This window comes from Periplaneta americana, chromosome 15 (assembly GCF_040183065.1).
Source record: "Periplaneta americana isolate PAMFEO1 chromosome 15, P.americana_PAMFEO1_priV1, whole genome shotgun sequence".
NCBI lineage: Eukaryota > Metazoa > Arthropoda > Insecta > Blattodea > Blattidae > Periplaneta > Periplaneta americana.
Genome location: NC_091131.1, coordinates 125,291,919 through 125,315,395, shown reverse-complemented (window position 1 = coordinate 125,315,395; position 23,477 = coordinate 125,291,919). Strand labels below are relative to the sequence as shown.

General features: G+C 36.3%; 1 protein-coding gene across 1 annotated transcript in view; it reads right to left on the bottom strand.

Moving 5' to 3' along the window:
* LOC138715735 (uncharacterized) overlaps positions 1 to 23,477 on the bottom strand; it is a 432,440-nt gene that overhangs the window by 239,301 nt on the left and 169,662 nt on the right. The window contains exons 3-4 of the mRNA XM_069848791.1: positions 21,685 to 21,856; positions 18,130 to 19,272 (exon numbers count right to left, since the gene is read on the bottom strand). Coding sequence (XP_069704892.1) covers positions 18,130 to 19,272; positions 21,685 to 21,856 — 1,315 coding nt within the window. The remainder of the gene's footprint in view (positions 1 to 18,129; positions 19,273 to 21,684; positions 21,857 to 23,477) is intronic.

The window sequence follows — 23,477 nt, the reverse complement described above, 5'->3', positions numbered from 1 at the left end:
AAATGTGTTGTTCAATCACCAATAAATGAGTATTCAATAACTGTGCAGTAGACGGTCAATCACTAATAAGCTTGTGGTCAATAACTGTGCAGTAGACGGTCAATCACTAATAAGCGTGTGGTCAATAACTGTGCAGTAGACGGTCAATAACTGTAAAAGTGGACTTGTTGTGTTTATTTAATTTATCTTTGCATTAAAATTTTATTTTTTCTTTTGTTTATTGATTTTGATTTGTTTCTGAATCTTCACTTGACCCAATGCCTTTAAAATTCTCTCAATAAGTTACCACTGTTTTCCGCTATTTCATTGTTTTATTATTCATTAGCTTAAGTGGTCAATCACTATACAGTTTACTCTATATTTTAGACATAAGAAAACAATAAAAGTTGACAAAACTAATGGTAAAATTAAATATTGAAATTTTAAAACAATTTTATTTTATCGTAAATTCATGTTTACGTTTATACAAACGAAATCAGGTAAACAATGAACGAAATGTTTTGTTCATTTGTACTTTGGAACGGAATACCTTTCTCACTCGTTTCACATTTTGCTTCCCCTCTCAGTTTATTTAGCTGAGAAAAGAGAAGAGAGAGATAGAGAAGGGAAAATTTCATCAAAACAATGGCTGCCAGTCGATAGAGAACCTATTTCATACAATAAACCTCTATTCAGAGAGGAATTTAGTGGATTTCACAACGGAATGCGATTTTACCTCATTCAATATAGATTATTCTACAGCATTCAGAAACATATAATTAAATTTGATAGGTAAATGTATTGTTTTCAGAATAAATTAATTTATTTGCATGCTGCTCGAATACCTAACTAGCTTGTTCTGCGGCAGAGGAAGCGAAAATGAGCAACTGGCAGCCAACATATCAAAATAATGAAGGTGACCATTGATGTATTACTGTAACTATGATGTGGAATGGGAAGATTCCTAAGTTTCCAAACTACTTATTGGTTCCATCTTCATGAGTGTGTGTAACAGCTTGCATCAGACCAAATGTTACAAAATGGTGGATGGGTATGAGACAGCAATTTAAAGATTATTCAGTAATATACTGTATACAGGGTGTCAAAAAGTATTCAATATTTAAGGAGGTGATAGTATGCATCAAAACAAGAAAAAGTCTAATAAACATGGGTCCCACAACACATACTTTCTGAGACCTGAACACTTGTTCATAGGAGGTGCTCAATGTGATGCCCATTTATGGCAATGCATTTTTCTGCCCTACAGTACAGCAGGCTACCAGATAATCATACCGTAGTTGACTCCCCCGGCATGGAATACTGATACGTCGCAAGAAATACTGAAAAGAAAAGTTTGGTTGCGGATATGAGCGGGGATCAGCAGAAATAATGTGAATTTTCGTAATCAGTGTGGCCTGATGAAAATTCCCATGCACTTGAAGATACAAGGCATCAGCACCGATTTTCAATCGACGTATGAGCAGGTGTTCTTGGCGGCCATATATGCTACCACAGAGATTAACTGGGGCTCGGTATCAGAACTTTCTTATTAACGTATTGCCTACTTTGCTGGAGTATGTGCCGTATCAGCAAAGAATACAGATGTGGTTCATGCATGATGGCACACCAGCACATTTTTTCCGCAATGAGCGTGAACACCTGACGCTAACATTTCAGGACCGCTGGATTGGTTGAGGAGGCCCCACACCTTGGCCTTCTCGTTCCTCAAATCTAAATCTCCTAGACTTTTGGTTAACAAGAACAACCAGGTCATTTTCAAAGAGTGCTTGATTCCTTACGCCGAAGGGGAGAGGAGTGCATTGCCTTGAATGAACGTCACATTGAGCACCTCCTGTGAACAAGTGTTCAGATCTCAGAAAGTATGTGTTGTAGGACCCATGTTTATCAGACAGTTTTTCTTGTTTTGATGCGTACTAGCACCTCCTAAAATAATGGATACTTTTTTAACACCCTGTATAGGATATGTATGTATATACATATATTTACGTCTGATTAAACGGCGTTACAACACTCGAGAGCCACAGGCTTAGCTCAGCCGGCAGGTGCGTTTGCCTGCTGCGCTCTGCATCTCAATATCACCAATTCCACCGAAGCTAAACAATCTAATACTCGATACAGCGCCATTAAATAAGGGACGATGAAATAAAAGGGACACTTGAAATATCAAGAACTTGGGAGAGTATGAGGGAGCGCAATTCAGCGCCTTGCAATGGGGACATGACATTTACAATACGTGGATTAGTTAATTTACCCGATTTAAATCCGTAAGATATATTTTCTGAGATCATTAACGTACAAAAGGACAGTCGAACTATGCGAAGATCTCGTGCGACGGATTACTGCGGCCTGCGACGCAATCATATTATATTTAACAGTCACTTTTAGTTTCTTTTATAGAAGTATAAAGGAAGAAGCTGCGATATTGCCCAAATCGATTTCGAGATTTTCAAGAAAATACACCATTTCAGCAACGAAAAAGTGATTTGGTGCGTGACGTTTGTTTTTGTACAACGATTTCCCCTTAACTAGTTCATATTTTGTATTCACAAGTCCATTTACCCGGGAATGATACACATGGAAAAAACTGACAGAGGACTTAAGGGGATACGGAATTGCCTATCTTGACAGTGTTAATTCATGTTTTACATAAGAAAGTTTTTCTCGAAAACTGTTCAAGCTAGACATCTGATTTTATACAGCCCATAGACATATATCTTGATGTTACACTGAAACAGTAGTTTACTTATTTAATGAGAAATAATTTGTTTCTCCTTCGTATATTTTTTCAACGAGTTTAATACAGTACCCCTTGTAACATTTCAATAATTTAAGAAATTTTTAAAATATTGTTTTATTACATATACAACATTCAAATAAACACTTTCTGAAAATTTCAACTTTCTAAATTAATTAAAAGTTCAGAAGTGTGAACTTACGAAAAATGAGTGCTAAAACGAAAAATTAACCTGAGTACAATTTTAGTACATTCATATGTCATATACCATTTTAAACAGAAGAAAAAACGAAAAATAAATTGGAAAAATAAAACAATTTTTCGCCGAAAGTCCACAAATTATTTAAAAAGCTGAGTGTTAAATTCTACTCCCTTTCTCAAAATATCGAAACATTAAAATATATACAATTTTAGTTTAGTGATAAGCTTATGTGATATACAATTTTAAAGATGGAAACTCAAATAATAAATTGAAGCAATAAAAAATAAAACAAATTTTCCCTCAAAATCCAATTATATTTCCCTTAAAGCCTTAGTTTTTCTGAACCGACGCATGCGAGATTGTGGTTTCTATAGGTGCGAGATGCGAGGTCTGCGCACGTCGCAGCTATAGAGACCACTCACTATCTCTCGTGTAGTCCAGATTTGTGCTAGGCGGGCCTCCCACCACGCATCTCGCATGCGTCGGTTCAGAAAAACCAAGGCTTTAGGAAATCCCAATGAATGCGTGAAATGTCTATACTTGAATTCAAGTAAGAAAATAATATATGATAAAATGTCTAGCTATGATAAAATGTCTAGCTTTCATTAATCAGGTATTCTTGTCGTACTTTAATTTTTATTGTAATTGTAATTGTAAATTTAATATTAATTGTAATCTTATTGTTCATGTTATAGTTGTAATCCCCTGGTAGAGGGGCAGAGAAGGCCTGACGGCCTTATCTCTACCAGGTTAAATAAATAAATCTAAAAAAATAAATCTAAAAAATCTAAAATATAGTACGGTATATACTTTCTGTAACACTGTACTGTACTGTATTTTATTTAATGTTCGTGTATATATTGTAGTACATAACCCAAACATATAAAATGTTCATGACTAGTGTGTGAAGAAATCAATCAATCGATCAATCAATCATATAAGATTGGAGATAGAGTGAATTGTAATGGCAGTGGCAGAATAATTGTCTCATGTTTCCATGCTAATTATAGAATTAGTGCACTCATTAGAACAAGTAACCAGCTGCTGAAGTCGTTAGCCCTATGAACTAGCATTTAATTTATTTCCCCTTGTTTAGATTTAAGTTTAATTATAAAGAAAGAAGTTTTTAGTCTAAGTACATGGCTATATGTCAAGCATGTGCAGTGCAGTCCGCATTTGAATTGTATAATAGTAGGTATTATTACATGGATAATTATAGTGTTTATAATGAAATTGTTAAGAGATTTAGATTTAACATTGTGGGCACCCGCAAGAGCCTGGATTGAATCCCCCGCTCGGCAGACATCAGGATCTATCACAGTCAATGCCTGAGGAAAAGCGTTTCTAAAGAAAAATTGGACGTCAATAATTGAGAAAATAAGCTAAGAAAGTAGGGAGGAAATAATTTCTGGTACGTCTTACCCACCTGAACATTCGTTCTACTACCAGAGGGAAAACACGGAATAACTAAGGGCAGGATAAATTTTCGTACTGACAAGCTAATTAGCTTACTGTGTTACATCTAAAAGATTCTCAGCAAAAATCATCAAACCGGTTCTTATGAGAAATTTCCCAATTCGATGCACATTGAATAAAGAATATAGCCAGGCGACCGTGTGAAAGCCACGTACGCTTCTATTTCAATTGTACCACGAGTGATATCATTCATAGCCTCATTTTTCATGTTAAATATCTTTATTTGAGGGGAAAGAAATCACACAAACACAAACATACGACTCCTCAGTCTAAATTACATCCAACGATTCTCTTCGTGTTTCATCATTATCACTATGTAAAAAAGCTAAGTTCTAATAAAATGAACAATAATTCTCTAAGGGAAATTAATAATGATTATACATACAATTATTTTTATTTTTTACATTGCGATTTAGTACGTACTTTCAGGCCCTTCAGCCACATGACTACATAGCAAAAGATAAGTACGTAACTTTCTAACAGGAATGAATTTTCACAGAGAGAATTAAAGTTAAAAATATGTGTGCGACAATATTGTGGAATATGAAAATTAAGATATCACTATATTAATACAATGGGAATAATGTAACGTCTTGTGATGTTTTCATCACTTTTAAATATCTATTTTCGTAAGTAAAAAATTAATATTAGAAATTTTATTATAGTGTAAGAATAGCTATTTTGTATGAGTTTGCGCGAAAGAAATGGCATAATCTGCTACAATTTATAAATGGAGTAAAATATTTATATTAATGCATTTTATGTACAAACAGAAAATGAGAGTTATACTCTTATTCGGGTCCAGATTAAGTTATTTCATTTATGTGTGTATTTTAGATAACAGAGAAAGAAAGAATGAGAACATTCGCAGCATGAGAAAAGAATAGATTGTTGGTGAAACGCGTAATCTATATAAGCCTAATGTCGCGTTCCCACGGGGCGTAAAACGCTTGTGCCAATTACGCTTTAGTAAGCCAAAACCCGTGTGAACGCGGCGTGGCTTCCCTATAACGTCAAACAGCTCACGATTTGGTCGTAACGGGATCAAATATGTTTGATTTTGAGTCGTAAGCTGCCTGACTTTGGTGAAATAAGATGTCTTGTAAGCATGTTTTTAGATTTGGTGGCAATGGTACAAAACGATTTTTGGAACTGTACCAAATGGAACATGTTCTTTACAATCCAACATTGGACGAATATCGGGATCGTGATAAGCGGGAAGCAGTGGCTAAACAAATACGATTATCTCATACCCTAAATAGGCTACACCATCATTTGGACCGAAGGAAGTTATAATGAAATTTAAAACTTCAGAAGTTCTTTTTGTCAGAAACTGAAGAAAATTTATGAGTTTGAGTGCGTCGCCGACAGAGTCCGGATCGGTTAGCTCAGCTGGGACGCCAATACACGATGCTGTCCCACGGTGGAGATGATCTCTTTTCAGGGACACTGTGGTTTTGTGGGTGAAGGATTTTATTGTGATTTTTTTTTCGATCACACGAACACAATAAAAAAAAACCATGGAGCAAAGTTCCAGTAATCTGGTTTATTATGATCACGTCCCTACGTGAGTATGAACGACGGAATACTGGCTGTTATCTTCTCCGTAATCTCGGCAACGTTTTTCTTTTATCTAACGCCTGTTTAAATCACCACTACTATTTCCCGAGTAAGTCACAGACTCGAAAACACGAAGTCTCCACTTTACCACCACGATCGGCTCAATGGGCGGGAATTGTATGAGGGCGCGTCTTGGTTCGCCACACGTTTAAATACCTGCCGTGATGACGCGCTCTCATAACGCTACTTTTGTTGGCTAGCTTAAGTCATCGCGCGCGTTCCTCGACAAGGAAAACCCACGCTTCGGGAGCCTATGCTGCGCTAGAGTTCAACAGCCTCGCGCGCGTCTTCGGGTTGAGTGCCCACACACTTAGGCTTAATGTACTTGCCGCCTGCCAGTCTGTGAGAACAAAACACCTATTATACGCTTCGCCGCTCACAACCGCTTGGGTTCGAATACCTTAAGAAACGGAGAAATCTCTGAGATGAAGCTATACCGTATTTGATATAAAAGAAATGTCTCTTCCTATTACTAGACCACCCGACTATAGCTTCACTTCTAGGTACATTTACACGACCCACGCCACCTGGGCCTTACAGGCCGCGACCTGTCGGGAGAGGAATTACTATGGATCACATACATACTTTTTGACCACACAAGGACATGGAGGGCCTCCCCGGATGAGGGATCAGCCTAATGCCGGGGCCACCTCCGACACAACACAAACATTTAAGACATTACACATCATTCACTCACACATATGAAAGGATTAAGGGAAGGATCGCCGTCCATGGCCGGACTTTCAAGAGGTACAATCCCGGCATTTGCCTGGAAATAACTGAGGAAACCATGGAAAACCTCAGTTAGGATTGCCGGCCCCTAGGATCGAACCCCGGACCTCCCGAATGCGAGTCCAGCCCTCTACCACTCCGCTAGCCCGCTCGGTCATAATAATAATAATAATAATAATAATAATAATAATAAATAATAATACAAATTAAAATCAAACGAGAGCCAATTATTTCAGAAACTTGCTACGAAACTTAAGAAACAAGGTACCTTTAAGCATACAACATTCAGCGCGTGTTTTTTTACGTGTGGAGCATGGTTTCAAGTTTAATGTCTCCGTGTGATCACAAATATGGTGTGAAGTTTAGAAGCTTCAAGCACTTGACTCCTGTAAACTATCCCCGTGTGAATCAGACTTTACGTGTGAACGGAACACACATTCCAACAAGTAGGAACCGGCGAGGAGCAGCCACGACAGTCCCGTGGGAACATGGCATAGTCACTTTCGTGATACGTTCTCTTGCAGATGCATTGTCGAATGCCAAGTTACGGTTTCGAATAAAAGTAAATCTTCAATTCTGTAATAGTGGTGACAATATTTTTCTTACCTATAAGCTAACAGTATTCTTACACTTCGTCACTATAGTGCTTGGCACTAATAATACCAATCTCACTCTGCAGCAGCACTGTCCGCTCACTTTCACCATTGAAAGGCATAGTGCCAAAAGGCGTGTAATGCTTTACGTAGGATTTATTAATGAAAACGTTTGTATTGGTGTTTTAAACTTATTCTATCATTTTGTAACATATGGTCTGATGAACCTGATTCTGTCGCTGAGACGTATCTTTGCGTAACGAACTATATCTTGATGATATATTTTTTTTAAACCGGTTATGATTTTGCACAATTGTCTATCGTCGATGAAAGTGTTAATAAGCAATCTGGGATATTTGGCGAGATATATCCGACAATTCGCCAAGGGATTGCCTGATATAGTCTTTACAAGTGAAATCTCGGACTCTGAACGACATTCTCAGCCTTAGGGTACGGCCACACGAGCTACATTTGTAGCAAGTTTTCTGCGACAAATGTAGCTGGAATTATAGGTAGCATTGAGTTAAATGGAAGCGGCCACACGGAGCAGTAAATGTAGCAAGTTTGGCGCATCCCAAGGTCGTGTCGCAACTCGAATGGGTCCGGGTCCATTTTTTTCTGCGACATTTACTGCCACACGTAGCGACATGGGTGGCTACACGTGCAGCTACATTTGTAGCAAGTTTTCTGCGACAAATGTAGCTGGAATTATAGACCGCATTGAGTTAAATGGAAACGGCCACACGGATCAGTAAATGTAGCAAGTTTGGCGCCGTCTGACATGTTAGGTCTATTCGTGACCAATAATTTTCCACCTTAAACGAATTAACATTGTTGTTAGTTACTGGGAATTTCTTATTATGAAATCCATATTTTTTAACTTTAAATTTATATTAATACGTATTTATTTCCGCTTTACTAATTCCCAGAGGATACTCAGCGAGTCAAAGAATATACATGTCAAAGGACTTCTTCTACTAACTGACAATAAATAAAGAATAAATATCATGCAAAAGAAAACAAAAAAAAAATTGTAATAAAAGTACAAACAACCGTGTAAAATGAATGGTTATGCTTTAATTTTTTAGGAATGAGATAGAAAGCGAAAATAAAATGTCATGTAAAGGGCACACAGATTAAGACTTTAAAAAGAGTGAAATAGCAAATCAAAGTTATTCATTTTACAGTAGAGAATTAATTACAATAATTTAGCGCAATGTAAATTTACAAATGTGTATGGATACACGCGTAAGCTAATTTTAAATACTATTTTCTTAATCTTACTCCTGTTTCTTGTTACTTCACCAGAAGGAAAAGTAAATATCGCCACTAAGTTCCTTTCCGGTAATTGAATTTGCAGCCAGGCATACAACACCTTGGCATTTTATTCAGGCCTAATGTATTTAAAAATAAAACAAGTGACATTGATGAGTGCAGTGAAATTTGTCTCTCGAATTAGCTATAAGATATCGCAATTTGTACCAACCCGCTTATCTTTTAGCGTTAAAATTTTCTTTTGTTGGTAAAAAACTTTGAGACATGAAACTGTAACATACCCTAAGATTCACCTTTCAGTTTCCCCCCTCCCCCGAAATTTAATAAATCATGTTTAAGAGAACGTAAACTCTGTTTTCTATTGGATAAGATGTAGGCCTACAATGGGAGAAAGGCATTCTCAAATTTGAAGGAAAACCCGTTTTTTTTAATGGTTGAAATTCTCAGTATGTATATGTAATCATAACAACAGAATTAACTTGTGTTTATGAGGGAGTGAAGTAGAGAGGGAGATTGACTTTTAGAGGGGAAATTATTATCATGACAGATTTATAGCAATACGATGCCAATATATATAGCTAACATATTTTGTTACTAACAATACGGTGCCAATAAATATTGCTTCGCTTATGTACAGTCCAGCTGAGTTGCCCTATTTTTTAACTCTCTTCAAAATATATTTCTTTAAAAGGTACATACATATTTCTTCTTTCAATTTCGACCTAAAGAATTCTTCAATAATAAAATGTATACAAAAGCGTTCTAGCAAACCCTTCACAGCAATTTTGTTTGGTAAAAAAACGTACAATTATTTTGCAGGACAGATGTCACAAATCAGTATTGTTTATAAAGACATTTCCACTTTGAGTTGTATTTTGGGATATAAGGGTCAAGTTTAAATTGCCGCACCGTCCAATAAGCATTCTGCAAAACCAAGAAAAAGAGAACTTTTATGATAGATGTGTTTACTTATACTCTTTTCAAAATACCGTTCTTTGTGAGTACACATTCTTTTCTTTCATTTTTGACCAAAGGTTTCCTTCAATAATAAAATCTATACAATAGCGTTCCAATAAATCCTTCACAGCGACTTCATTTGGTAAAAAAGAAAAAAACACAATTCTTTTACAAGACAGATCTCTCAAATATGTTACAAACAGATTGTCTCTTTGAGTTGTGTTTTGGGTCATGTTTAAAACTCTTTTTTACTTGGAGATGCTTCAGAAATTCATGTATTGAAAAGGGAAGAGCATGTCTAATCTGTCGTAAAATCCCAATGACCCTTCTACAGAACCACGAGAAATTAGGTCTTAAAGCCTTTCAGCAAACCCTTCACCCAAACCGTACTTCCGATTGTTACTGACGAACAGTATTGCCTGTTGTAAAATCGACACAGGAATAAAAGTTAACTTTATGGCACTGCTATAAATTTTCTTCTCATGCGCATTACAATTGTGTGTGACCGTAATAATGTACACTAACAACACACACAAAGCGACTTTGGCTTCATACTCCATCTCGGAAGAAAGCTTTCACTACACTACGGCTGAGTGCTGCAAAACGCAAAAGAACTAGCTACAAATGTCGCTACGTGTGGCATGTCATGTGGCCACACGTAGCAACATTTAACGCAGAAACTGGCAGTAATTGTAGCGCCCGTGTGGCCACCCATTTTGCGACAATTACGGCAGCTTCATTTGTAGCAGAAAACTTGCTACAAATGTAGCTCGTGTGGCCGTACCCTTACTCTCGAGTGAGATCCGGAGAACTCGCTATCCCTATCGGGTTCAACGAACTCGGCCCCAACTATCCTTTCACATATAAATTCGTCTCCAATAACAACATAAATTTTTCCTTCTCATTTTAAATATACGAGTAAGTTCTTTATACATCTTGATTTCATAACTTTTATCACTATATCACTCGGAATATAAAGTTTATATATTATGCTTTCACGTGTTAATTGATTAAGTAGGTTACCTTGTTGTTGTTTAGTCAACTGTCCCAAGATAGGTCTCAGCCTCACAAGTGATACCAAGAAGGCACCACTAATGAGCCAACTAGACCAGGAGATAATGGGGTAGGTGGCCAATTCCTTTCCCCCTTCATTATATACATCACCCACTAACTATACCTGGTAAGGTTTATCTTGTCTCAGTAGCAATAAAACTAAGTCCCTTCAAACGAGGGTGGAGATTATAGGAGGGTTGTAAATTTTCAGGATTCCTTTCAAAACCTTGTTATTGTACAGGCTACCGGAACTCAGTTTCTTGAAAGACAAGCTCAGTGACGGAACTACACAGTACGAAGAGGGATATTTTGTTATTTTATTTTGAGCTACAGAATGTATCAACCAGTCCCTTCCGCCACTGAATAGATGGACGGCACCGTTCCACTCCCCCATCGCCATAACAACACAGAGGCGAAGTAAGACGTATCTTCTTTCTCTCTCTTTCACAGTGAGACAAGATACATCACACAGCCTTTACATATTACACTAGTCAGACTTCAGATGCATACAAACAATTGTTCTTCCTTTGACATATATCGTCAAGTGAGATGTACTGCCTGATAATGAATGTACACATCAGCCAGAATCTCAATCAGAGGATACTGGGTTACCTTGTTGACTAATTAATCAATTAACAAGTGAAAGCATATATAAACTTTATATTCCGAGTATTATAGTGTTAAAAGTTGTGTAATCAAGATGTATAATCAATATGAGAAAGTCATACAATATACAAATACAGGTCCGCGATGGACCACCCAGTTCTGAGGATAGCCCACAGGCTGAAACTAGTCAACAAGGTAACCTAGTTAATCGATTAACACGTGAAAGTATATATAAACTTTGTATTCCGAGGATAAATTATTTTCCTACAATAACAAAAATTCGTCCAGGTACAAACATTTTCTTTCCATTCTAAATAGAAGTAGAAATGTGAGCATTGTTATTGCAATTATGGTTAAAATGTTTCACATAGATGAACTTCGTCTCATAAAACTGAAACTTCGCCAAATACTTAAAATAACAACAAGTCATCTTCATTTACGCACGTTTGATATAGTTACAGGAAATCCTTTTTATTTATGGATATGTTTAAAAGCTACAGCTCTAACAAAATCGTATAGCCTATTTTTAAGGAATTTTCATTACACTCCATCATTTTATGTAAAATAAATTCTCTTTGTCGTAGGTTTCCTTCCTGTATCTGTCAATTTTACTTCTTACTGAAAGGTATTTGTTACAGCGAATCTGTTTTAAAATTTCAATTACCTGAAATGTAATATAATATAATAAACAAATCGTAAACTTTAGAATGATAACTTCCGCAATTACAGTGTAGTGTGGACAGTGCTTTCTGTGAAATCGGCCCACATTATCGGAAGAAAACAGCTGCTTTCGTCAATGTAATTTTCTAGCACACAGTCACAAAAATATTCAACACATTTTTATTTAGCATCCTTCAAATAAACTCGTCAGCAAAAATGTTACCCTTTTTTCCCGCATTTAACAGTGGTAATCCGAAAAAAAAAAAATCTCCAACAAATTACTAATTTCGGAATCATTTTCTTGGTCTTGCTTACTTAAAGGTCTGCTCACACCAAAGCGAAACACGGGAGCGTGAGCGAAAGCGAAACCGATGCGAATTATTGTGAGTACAGCGGGATATGAATCCACTCACACCGCAGCGACACAAGCCCGCTTAGGTGGCGGGACTACAGCGTTACTACTCGCAGTTCGCTGCAAGCAGCGTTTTCCTGCGTCCCGCATTCATTTTGGCATGGCGACTGAACAGATAATAAAATGTGTTAAGAGACATTCCATGCAATGAAGATTACAGGAATGTAAGGAAGAATGATCAGTTGTGAAATGAACTAGGAAAACAACTGTGTATCACTGCTTTATAACTGGTTATTTTTTGACATGTGTATACACAAGTTGGATTTAAAAACTGCGTTCGTATTTTGATGGGCCCAACAGTATGTAATATAGCTATAGGATACATGTAACATCGTTTATTGTGACGTTACATAATTTTACCACATTAGGACCTAACTCTATATGCCTATATTAAAAGTTTTTATAGAATTATATATCTTATATATTTACTCAGAAATAAATATATTTAAATAAATCATCATCATCATCATCTTCCTAACAAGTATTAGGCCAAGTGGCCTGTTACGTTCTCAAACTAGAATTTTCAGTCTATCTCTTCTTTGGACGGCCTAGAGATCTTTTGCCATATGGATGGTAATGAAGCAGTGCTTTTGGAATTCTGCATCGATTCATTCGTTCGAGATGACCCTTCCACTGAAGTTGATATTTGCTGATGAACTGCATAATGGGTTCTATTTGAAGTTCTTGCATTAGGTCCTCATTTTTTTTATGATCCCAGCGAGTATATCCAGCTGTTGCTCTCATAAACCTCATCTCACTTGCTGTTATTCTACTGACATCTTTATTCTTCACAGTCCACGCTTCGCTACCATAGCTTAATACTGGCTGTGCTAAGGTTTTATACAAGCCTATTCTTGTGTGTCTTTGTCCTAGTAAGGGTTTCATGATTTTATTAATGATCCCCATTGTTTTATTATATTTACATATTTTTTCAGCAATATCTACTTCATCATAAGGTGACAGTGTATAGCCAAGATAAGTGAAGGTATTTACTCTTTCTATTATTTTATTATTCAAACAGATTTTGCTTGGTACAGGGAATTTAAATAAATATGTGCCAAAATTATGTTAAAACAGCATATTATGCTCACTTTCAGAATGCTATAAAGCACAGTTAATTAATTGGGTGCAATATTGTATGCACTAAGTTTTTTCATTACAAATGAACTCATCTTCAAGAACTCATTGTACATCTTCATTCCAGATAAGTAATGACAGTTTCTTCACCGCTTACTTTTTAATCCCTGCTTTATGAAGGAGTACTTCTTCATTGAAGAATCCATACCTATTCGCGACTGTGTCCCGCTTTGGTGTGAAGACAAGGACGAATTTCGCAGCGATCGCGAGATTACAAGTTTCACTGTCGCTCCCGCGTCCCACGTTGGTGTGAGCACACCTTAAATTGAGCTCTTCAATTTTGTTCCACTACTTCTGAGCTAGATGAAAAATGACATACCTTATTACAGTGAGGAGTTTTGCTTGTATCACGGTTCCTTTGGTTACCGTGATGTATCTTGGAGTGCGCAGAACAATAACAACTCGTGCCCAGTATGAGCACACCCTTGCCCTTGTATCATAATTTAAACCAGACCCATGCACGATAGTGTTCTGCAAGCAAAGAGCAGTAAGAATGCTCGCGTGTAAGCTGGGCTGTCTTGCTGACGTCAGTTGCCATGAGAACAGTGGAGTTTACACTACTACGTCAGTAATCACTACATCAGTAAGCTACAATAATTGTACAGAGGAAGCACGTCAACCAAGTCCAAGCAATAAGTGAAGATCTAACACGCCTATTTTTAAGCTGATTGGGGAGAAATGTTCTTTATTAAATTTGAAGGAAGTGCAAATATTTAATATGTACGAAGACTCTAATTAGTTACATAAATTCAATCTTAAAAGAGATATTACTACGTATATCATAGCCAACAAGTGATGGCTATATACTAGGTGAATAGCCAATGAAGTTAATAAATGAACTCAAAGAAGCACTGCTACAAAAGAGAATTAAATTAACTTAAAATAACACTTTGAGGGAGGGTAACATTCGGTAACAGCGATCGTGAATAAAATTACACCATGAGAAAAGTGAAATTAAGAAAGCATTATTATTATTATTATTATTATTATTATTATTATTATTATTATTATTATTATTATCGTCATCGCCAAAGCCATAATCACAGCCCCGTGATCGTCATCGTTATCGCCATAGCCATAGCCACCGTCACCATCGCCGTCGCCGTCACAGTCACAGTCACAGTCACCGTCATCGTCATCATCACTCTCATTACCTCTCAGCCTAGCTATTACATTTTATATATATATATATATATATATATATATATATTTTGCTTTATAGAGAGACACTTGGGAATAGATGTACAGCGAGCCAGCTCATCGGTTCGGTTCCGAATTTCTTTCCATTTAACAAAGCTTCTCAAAAATATTCATGCAGATATCATTCACGAACATTAAATGTCTGCAGAAGAATTTCTCCCTAATCTAATGAAAAAGTATCAGTCTGTTGCCATATCATACTTCTTACAAGACTGTGAGATGCAGAAATATGTTTTCTAAAGAAATTTATAAGTTAATTTATGTGCAGCTATATCCTTTAAATGTTTTATTTTTATAGGTTATTTTACGATGCCTTATCAACATCTCATGTTATTTAGCATCTGAATGAGATGAAAGTGATAATGCTGGTGAAATGAGTCCGGGGTCCATCACCGATAGTTACCCAGCATTTGCTCATATTTGGTTGAGGGAAAACCCCGAAAAAACTCAACCAGGTAACTTGCCCCAACCGGGAATCAAACCCGGTTTGCGGCCAGATGCGCTAACCGTTACTCCACAGTTGTGGACTTCCTTTAAATGTATTGTAATATTATTGTTATTAAGAATTTAGCATAAAAACTCGTCACTGGTATGAGCACATTGTAAGTCAGTGATAATATTGTAATTAATATGTTACATTACTTCTTGAACTTCAAAAACACTCCGTGTCATAAAATTCTACAATATATGCCACTGCTGGGGAGAGCTTGGATCTTTGAACGGAACTGTGGACTCAACTTGGTCGCGGGGCAAGAACAAGCTCGTACGGCCAAAGCGTGCACGGGTCTGATTTTTAAACCTTCTTCCTAACCACCTGTGATTTGGATAGGCCTACGAAAACGTCTGCCGGTCGAGTCGATTCCATATCCCTTTTCCAAACTACCTCTGACGTCTTCTGACTTGAATACGCAGACAACTGCAGGTCGGGGACGAATTCATTTATCCCTTCTATCTAACCAGTTCTAATAGGGCCGAATTCGTTAATAACTATCCATACACTACATAGGTCTTGGAATAGCTATACTCAGGACTAAAGAATCGTAAGTGACAAGATACCCTAAATGTCATATATGAAGGAGATAATAAAGCATCTGAACAGATTATGACATAACCTGAGAGGAGACTTGCCTTGTGCTACGTAGGAAAACATGACCGCCATACTGGAGTGAGGTCAAATTCTTTAAATCAGCTTTTCTCAAACTATGGTCCGCGGACCACCTGTGGTCCTCGAGGTCTGCCTTTGTGGTCCTTCAAAAAGGACAGAAGAAAAAATAAAATTCAAACGAATTGCGTATCACATTATAGCTGAAAATCTCAGAGTTTGGAAATGGCACATGGCAATCGCCTTTCACTTTTTTTCCCAGTACTGACATTTATGAAATTTATTGCCCTACCTGTCTACCGACTTCCCACTCTACTCTCAGCAACAAAAGAGGGATTTAAAGCATTATGAACGTGGTGTTTCTCGCCATCTTTTCCCTGCACATCAGCTGACGACATGTGGCTAAGTACATTGGCATATCTTTCAGACGTATTCTCAAAACTAAACGAACCAAATCTCTCTCTACAAGGTAATTCTTTGACTGTTTTCAATGCGCATGAGAAAATAAAGATATTCGAGAGGAAACTGGTTTGTGAGTCAGTTCCGTAAAACAGAGGATTTTTTCACTATTTCCAACCCTAGAGTATTTTTTTGGTTGAAAATGATTTCGTTATTGGAAAACAATTGTCCAGTGACGTATGTTCGCATCTCGAAAGTCTGAGGTCAGAATTTGAAACTTATTTTTAAAGTAAATATGACGAATTTTCATGGGTTCGTGATCCCTTACGCTGTAATATTGAAAATAACAAACTTTCATTGAGTGAAAGAGAACAGTTAATTGATTTTTCGAATGACACCGGACTTAAAATGAAATTCCAAGCGGAAAGTATGGTTAATTTCTGACCTCATCACAAGTGAAAAGAGAATATAGTGAACTTTACAATGGTGCTTTACAGATTATAAATCAGTTTGCTTTTACGTAGGTATCTGTGTGAGAAGGGGTTTTTCATCACTAATTCTAATAAAAACAAAGTACCGAAATCGACTCGATATATGTGACGATCTCCGACTTAAGCTTACCAGCATACATCCAAATATGGAAAAACTGTGCAAGAATCGGCAGACTTATCCATCTCATTAATGTGAGTACCAACATTTATTTATTTTGTTTAGTTAATAAGTTAAAGATTACCCAAACTCTAATAGCTTGATTTATTAAAAAACGAAAATGAATATTTTCTATTAACATTAACTTAATTAGTTAATACTAGTGTAAAATTCAATTAATTAAATTAATGTTAATTAATTAATTGTTTTAAAATATAAATATCCTACAAAAATGATACATTTGCTCTCGAAGAGAACAAGAGTAAGGTGGTCCGCGGAACTGTTCTGACTTAAAAAAGTGGTCCTCACTCCAAAAAAAAAACTGTTTTAAATGAAATGACGGTCATGTGACTTACCAATGTCATGAGAACATTTACAGAAATTCTGTGGTGCAATCATACTCTTAATCTCACGTTCATTTGTTTAAAAGTTACTGGTTGCGCAAAAGTAACACAAATGCTGTCTGTTGTAGATAAGTGGAAACGGCTTAACTTGTGACGTCTGGTGGACGGAGTTACAGCGTTATTGCCGCAAATATCACTCAGCGTAACCCTAACCGACTAGTTACACGGGGCTGAAGAAAATTTAACAGCTATATTTAGTGAAACAGGACTGTTGAGGAAAAAGCACGCAGCTACTGAAGAAAGAACTGCAACGAAACAATAAAATTATTGCCTTCGTTTGTGAAGGGTCCGAAACGCTGCCAAAGATGTCTCTCCGTAGTGTATTAATTTTTAAATTTACATGATGATAAAATGTAGAAATAAGAGTAAGCTTATAGAAAAATCTAATTCTTTGGTAATAATTTAAAATCTGTCTAAAAGAACTTGTATGTAGCAATTTACCAACTTTTCTGGTACCCAATAAATAAAATACTGTTGCACGAATGATAAGTATGTTATTTTTATTGCCAGACATATTCATTTCTTACAGACTGTAAGCCTAAAACTTACTACATAGCAATATTTTAGAACAAATGTCACTTTAGAACAAAGTGCAACAAATTCTCTTCATTTAATATTATACATTTTTTTTTACATACAACGTTCTTCCACACGGTATTCCGTACGTCGAAACTATCACGAATCGAATTAGATGAGGTTCAGCTAAAGTTAACATAACTATTTCGGTATTCCCAAAGAAAAGAAATTTCTTAAAACTCGCAAAAGACAACACAGGACTCCCAGACACTGGATGAGTGCTGGATTTCAGTGATATTGGATAAACACGACACTAAAGCTTCAGCCAACATTGACGAAATATATAGAAACACACATAAACAAGTTGAAAAAATAAGACTTTTAATTTGCATGTATAACTCACCCTGTGATGTAGTGACATGTTGGAGCCATGATGAAACCTCACGATGGTTTGAAGAGAAGCTGGAGTGGATATACTTTTCGTGAGTGCAGCATTCCCGTTGCTGCTAACATCGTTTCCTGTAACAGCCGTTCCATTTCCCGAATCTCCATGGCTACTATTAAGTATCTTCTTATTTCCTCCCCCTCCGACTTTCTGATATTGATTACTTGCATTCTTAGAGTTGACAGCATGATGTGGAAGTAGCGGTGTTTCCATCGTCTTTGTCGTGTAGCTTGGCGAAGAGTTTTGACTAAAACTGTCGCTTGACACATTTGAATCTTGTCTAACAGATATCTTATTGTTACAAGCGTTGCTGAAAGATTGTTGTGTAATTTGTTGCTCAACTCTGGTCGGTGCTACTGTCATTTGTTGTTGATTTTGTATTGGTTGTGTCATAGTGGGTTTCTGACTTTGTTGTGATTGTTGTGACGGAATATTTGATTGTTTGGTGTGTATCTGGGAGTTTTGATTTTGTTGTTGTTTCAAAGTTTGTGGCATTTGAGACTGATTCAAACTTTGGGGCTGTATCTGTTGTTGCATATTTATAGCCTGTTTTCCAAGATTCTGAGTCATGTGACTCTGAGGTTGAGACATTTTTGACTGTTGTAACTGCTGTAACTGAGATTGATTTAGAGATTGCTGAATTTGTGATTGAAGACTTGTTGGTTGTTTGTTCTGAGGAACCTGACTTGAACCTGCTACCTTAAGCGTCCCACTTTGTGGCTGTTTATTTGGTTGTTGAGCTTGTGACTGTTGGTGAAGAGTGTGACTTTGTGGTGGAATTGATGGCAATATCTTAGGTTTTAATGGTTTTTGCTTCATTGGAAGTTGTGTATTTATGTTTTTAATAGGTTGCTGCTGTGACTTTGATTGGTGAGGTATATGTGGTGGAGGGATTGGAGGCTGTATCGGTTTCTGATGTTGAGATTGTTGGGGAAGATTCTGTTGTTGTGTTAAAGTGCTTGGCATTTGTTTTAGATATGGATGTCCCGATCCTTGCGTCGATGTGAAGCGAACACCCGAGATGGGTGGAGGCGGTCCTATTTTGCTCCTTTCTGGTACAGCAGGAGGTCGTAAAGGAATTGGAGGCGGCTGAGCTGACACCTGGAAGCAAACATAAAATCTGACAGTCATGTGCATTAAGTACAATTTTATATCTGACTAAGAACTAAGGCAGTCCTGGAAAAGAATTTCCCAAAATATGACAGGAAAAAGTTCTTCAATGGATGATAGACGGATTTTGAAATTGTGGTATTCTATCTTTCTGTATTCTTACGTTATGATGTCTTGAGCTATGTTCTATCTAATATCTTGTTGGTCAAGCTATATATGAATTTTTGCCCTGGGCTGCTTTTGTCTTTGCTTTAGTAGTGTAATGCCAATATTGGATATTTATTTTATTACTGCATTTATTGTAAGTTTCGTGTCTATTACTTTCGCTAAGATTTTGAATCTTCCATTACATTTCATATTTGAAACTTTTCCTTATAATATGATTTATTTGGAGGTTCATTGGCATGGACACTGATATGTAGTCTTAGGAATGTGATCTGTATGCTTTAGTTCTATCCGTGATTAAAATCAGAGGTCCTGGTGATTACGGAAAAATGGAGATAGGGGTAGGCTAAAGTGTAAATAAAGTAGCTATAATATTAATCACTCAAGGGTTGTGTAGTATTTGCTGAAATTTTATTTTAGTAGTTGAATGATTCTTCGTTATTATACAGATAGTAGCAACACTGCTGAGTAAAATGTTTTCATCACTAGTAGTAGAATAACAGAGTCTTCCTATTGTTCACGACAACACTGGAGTGATTGTATTCACAATGCCTAATTACAAATTACACTGGTCAACAATGATTTTGTTAAATGTAACATTTCTGCTGTTTCTTTGTAATTTCGTCTGCTGATTCCAAAAATGAAGTCAGAAATTTTCTACCACCCACCATATTTTTGTAATTTTGCAAAAATTGCTTTATTGTTAATGCTATAGGTATATAGTTCTTAACATACTAATGGAAAGAAAATATTTCATTTTATTGCTTTAACAATTGACCTATAACTTCAGATAATTTTATTGTTTGTTGCCTGTGAAATCATTCACAAAAACGAATTTTATTCCTCATTAGACTCTAAAAGTTAGTATTCATTCCCAGTCCAGTTGGAACTTACATGAAACAAGTTTCATAACCTGTGATTTCTTTGTCCTAATTTTAATTGTGGTAAAAGTATCTTATAAAGTGAAACATCTCGAAGTATTGTGTAAATCACATAAACAATTTTTGTTACGTTTGTGGTTAGTTAACTTTGAAAGCACACAGGCGGATTTTACTACACTAGTTAAAAGAGCTTACGAGTGTTATTTTGATTACAAAATAGATGAGGACAGGAATTGGGCCCCTGAAATCTGTTGCGCTCCATGTAATTCTATTAAACTGGTTTGCTGAAAGGATCCCGTCATATGCCTTTTCCAGTTCCAATGATGATATGCCGGGAACCTAAGGATCATTCAAGACTGTTACTCGTACTTTCTAGGAAACAAAGATCAGAAGTTTACAGAGAACTTGTCAGCTAGCTGATTCAGAACTATAACGTGATGGGGTGTAATATGTCTTTCTAAATAACTTCTTGAATTCCCATCTATTTTTTCTGTCCTCGAAATCTTCGGGTAGTAAGCGAATGAACGTGGGGAGCGTTTTCTTCTGATTTTTCTAAAAAGGAAAAATGGAATTCAAATATTCTGACAGACTACTGCTGGACTTTCAAAAGAGATGTTTCTCAAGCCAAGTGTATCCTAAAATCTATTTTACACACGCTTTAGATAAGTAAACATGATTTTAGGTAAAATGTTACAAGATATTAACACTAGAAAAGTCTGAATTATATTTCATCTAATTACTCAAAAATCTTGGGTGATAGAAAACTTTTGAAAACAGATTTGAAATCAGAACAAAAAATGCTATAAGAATCACCCATTCGTGATCTTAAAAAAAAAATGTTTAATTTTGTTGACCAGTGTTATTATTCTTTGCAGGACTGCAGACCAGTCAGAGAAAATATGCTTTCGTTTGTTGATTTTTAAACTGCAACATTGTATACTTTTTATTTCAACTCGTCACAATTTTTAACCTTATTTAAATTATAACCTTCTTAACCCAATAAAATTATAATTAAATTGGGACTAATAATTGGAATTAATATTGCTATAACAAATGTAAGAACCAACAAAATAAAACGATAAATATTTAAATCTCTGTGTAGGCCTACAATAATAATCGTTAAAGTTTTGGTAAGTAATAATACTTTAATCCAAGTCTGCCTGTTTATTTCGACAGTTACATTGTCCACGTATAGACAAAGAATCTCTGAATACACCTAGATACTAGGTCGCAGAAAGTTACATATAAACCTCACGATAGTGAGGAAGCTCTTCCACTTAATGGCATTGCTTCCAAAGGCTTCAACGCTTGTCTCCTTGGGTTTAATTTGATTTTAATGCAAATGTATTCAACTTACCATCGAAGGCTTGTGTTCAGGAGGGCAACAGTGAGCTGAATGACGTCTAGGCAGCTGATTGGCTGGTGGAAGATGAGATACGTTCATCGGTTGGAGCAACGCTTGATCCCTGACCAGCAGGTCCAAGAGCGCTCTCTCTGGAGGCAGCGCCAGGCTGCTTGTGCGACAAGTTCTGTAAACAGTGAAATTTAAAATATGATTGAATTTAGATAATACAAAAAGAGAGTAGACAGGCTATCTTTTTGTCATTATGGTACAATACTTTACAGCTCTTAATCAATAAATAAACTACGTTCTAATGGCTGAAATTCTATTTGATTTACTTAAGGCATTTACTACATAAACTATCTTTTATATCAAAATGCATACTTAATTTGAGAATCTTTTGTCATTTAGTCTGCTTTCAAGAAAGCTGAAAGTTCGAATTTATAAAACAATTATATTACCGGTTACGATATGGAAAAGAATGGAACGTGTGAAGTGGACAGATAGAATGAGAAATGAAGTTGTGTTGGAAAGAGTGGTTGAAGTAAGAATGATGCTGAAACTGATCAGAAAGAGAAAAAGGAATTAGTTGGGTCACTGGCTGAGAAGAAACTGCCTATTGAAGGATGCACTAGAAGAAATAGTGAACGGGAAAAGAGTTCGTGGCAGAAAAAGATATCAGATGATAGACGACATTAAGATATGTGGATCATCTGCGGAGACTAAGAGAAAGGCAGAAAATAGCAAAGATTGGATAATGCTGGGTTTGCAGTGAAAGACCTGCCCATGGGCAGAACACTTATGTATGTATGTATGTATGTATGTATGTATGTATGTATGTATGTATGTATGTATGTATGTATGTATGTATGTATGTATGTACGTATGTATTTAGGTATTATGACTTGTTCTGTATAAGTTAGTTGTGAAAATTGGACTCTCACTTTCAGAGTGGGACAGAGATTAAGAGTATTCGAGAATAAGGTGCTTAGGAAAATATGTGAAGTTGAACGGATGAAGTTACACAATGTAGAACTGTATGCATTGTATTCTTCACCTAACATAATTAGAAACATTAAATTCAGACGTTTGAGATGGGCAGGGCATGCAGTAGCTACGTATGGATGAATCCGGAAATGCGTATAGAGTGTTAGTTAGTAGACCTGAGAGGAAAAAACCTTTGAGGACGTAGATGGGAGGATGATATTAATATGGATTTGAGAGAATTGGGTTATGATGCTAGGGACTGGATTAATCTTGCTCTCGACAGGGGCCTATGGCGGGTCTATGTGAGGGCGGCAATGAACCTCCGTGTTCTGTAAAAGCCATTTGTAAATACGTATACTTAATTAATACCATAGACCTACAAAAGTTTTGGTACGCTGGGGCAAGAAATTATGCAATGATTTGCGAAACAAGATGTTTACAACTAGTCACTGAAGTTCTTTAAGGAAGAGCCTCGAAACGTGAGCAGTAATTCGTCCGCGGGAGATAATAATGAAGAATGAAGTCTCAATAAACAAAGTAGAAACAATTTCTGCGTAATACGACTTGAACTATTTTATTTGTCTCTTTATATTATACAAAAATCATGGAGAAATCATATGTTTCTTGAAGTGTATCACTATTATATTTTTATGATTTTGATTTTAAATAAAGATCTATCAAATCTCCATTAAAATTTTATGTTCCGTGTGCGTATCTTTGGTGAATAAATTAACTTAATATTTACTGAATATGAATAAAATCCGACAAATAAACAATTAGAAGAAGTCACTGGAGTAAAACAGACAGAAAATGGTATTAGC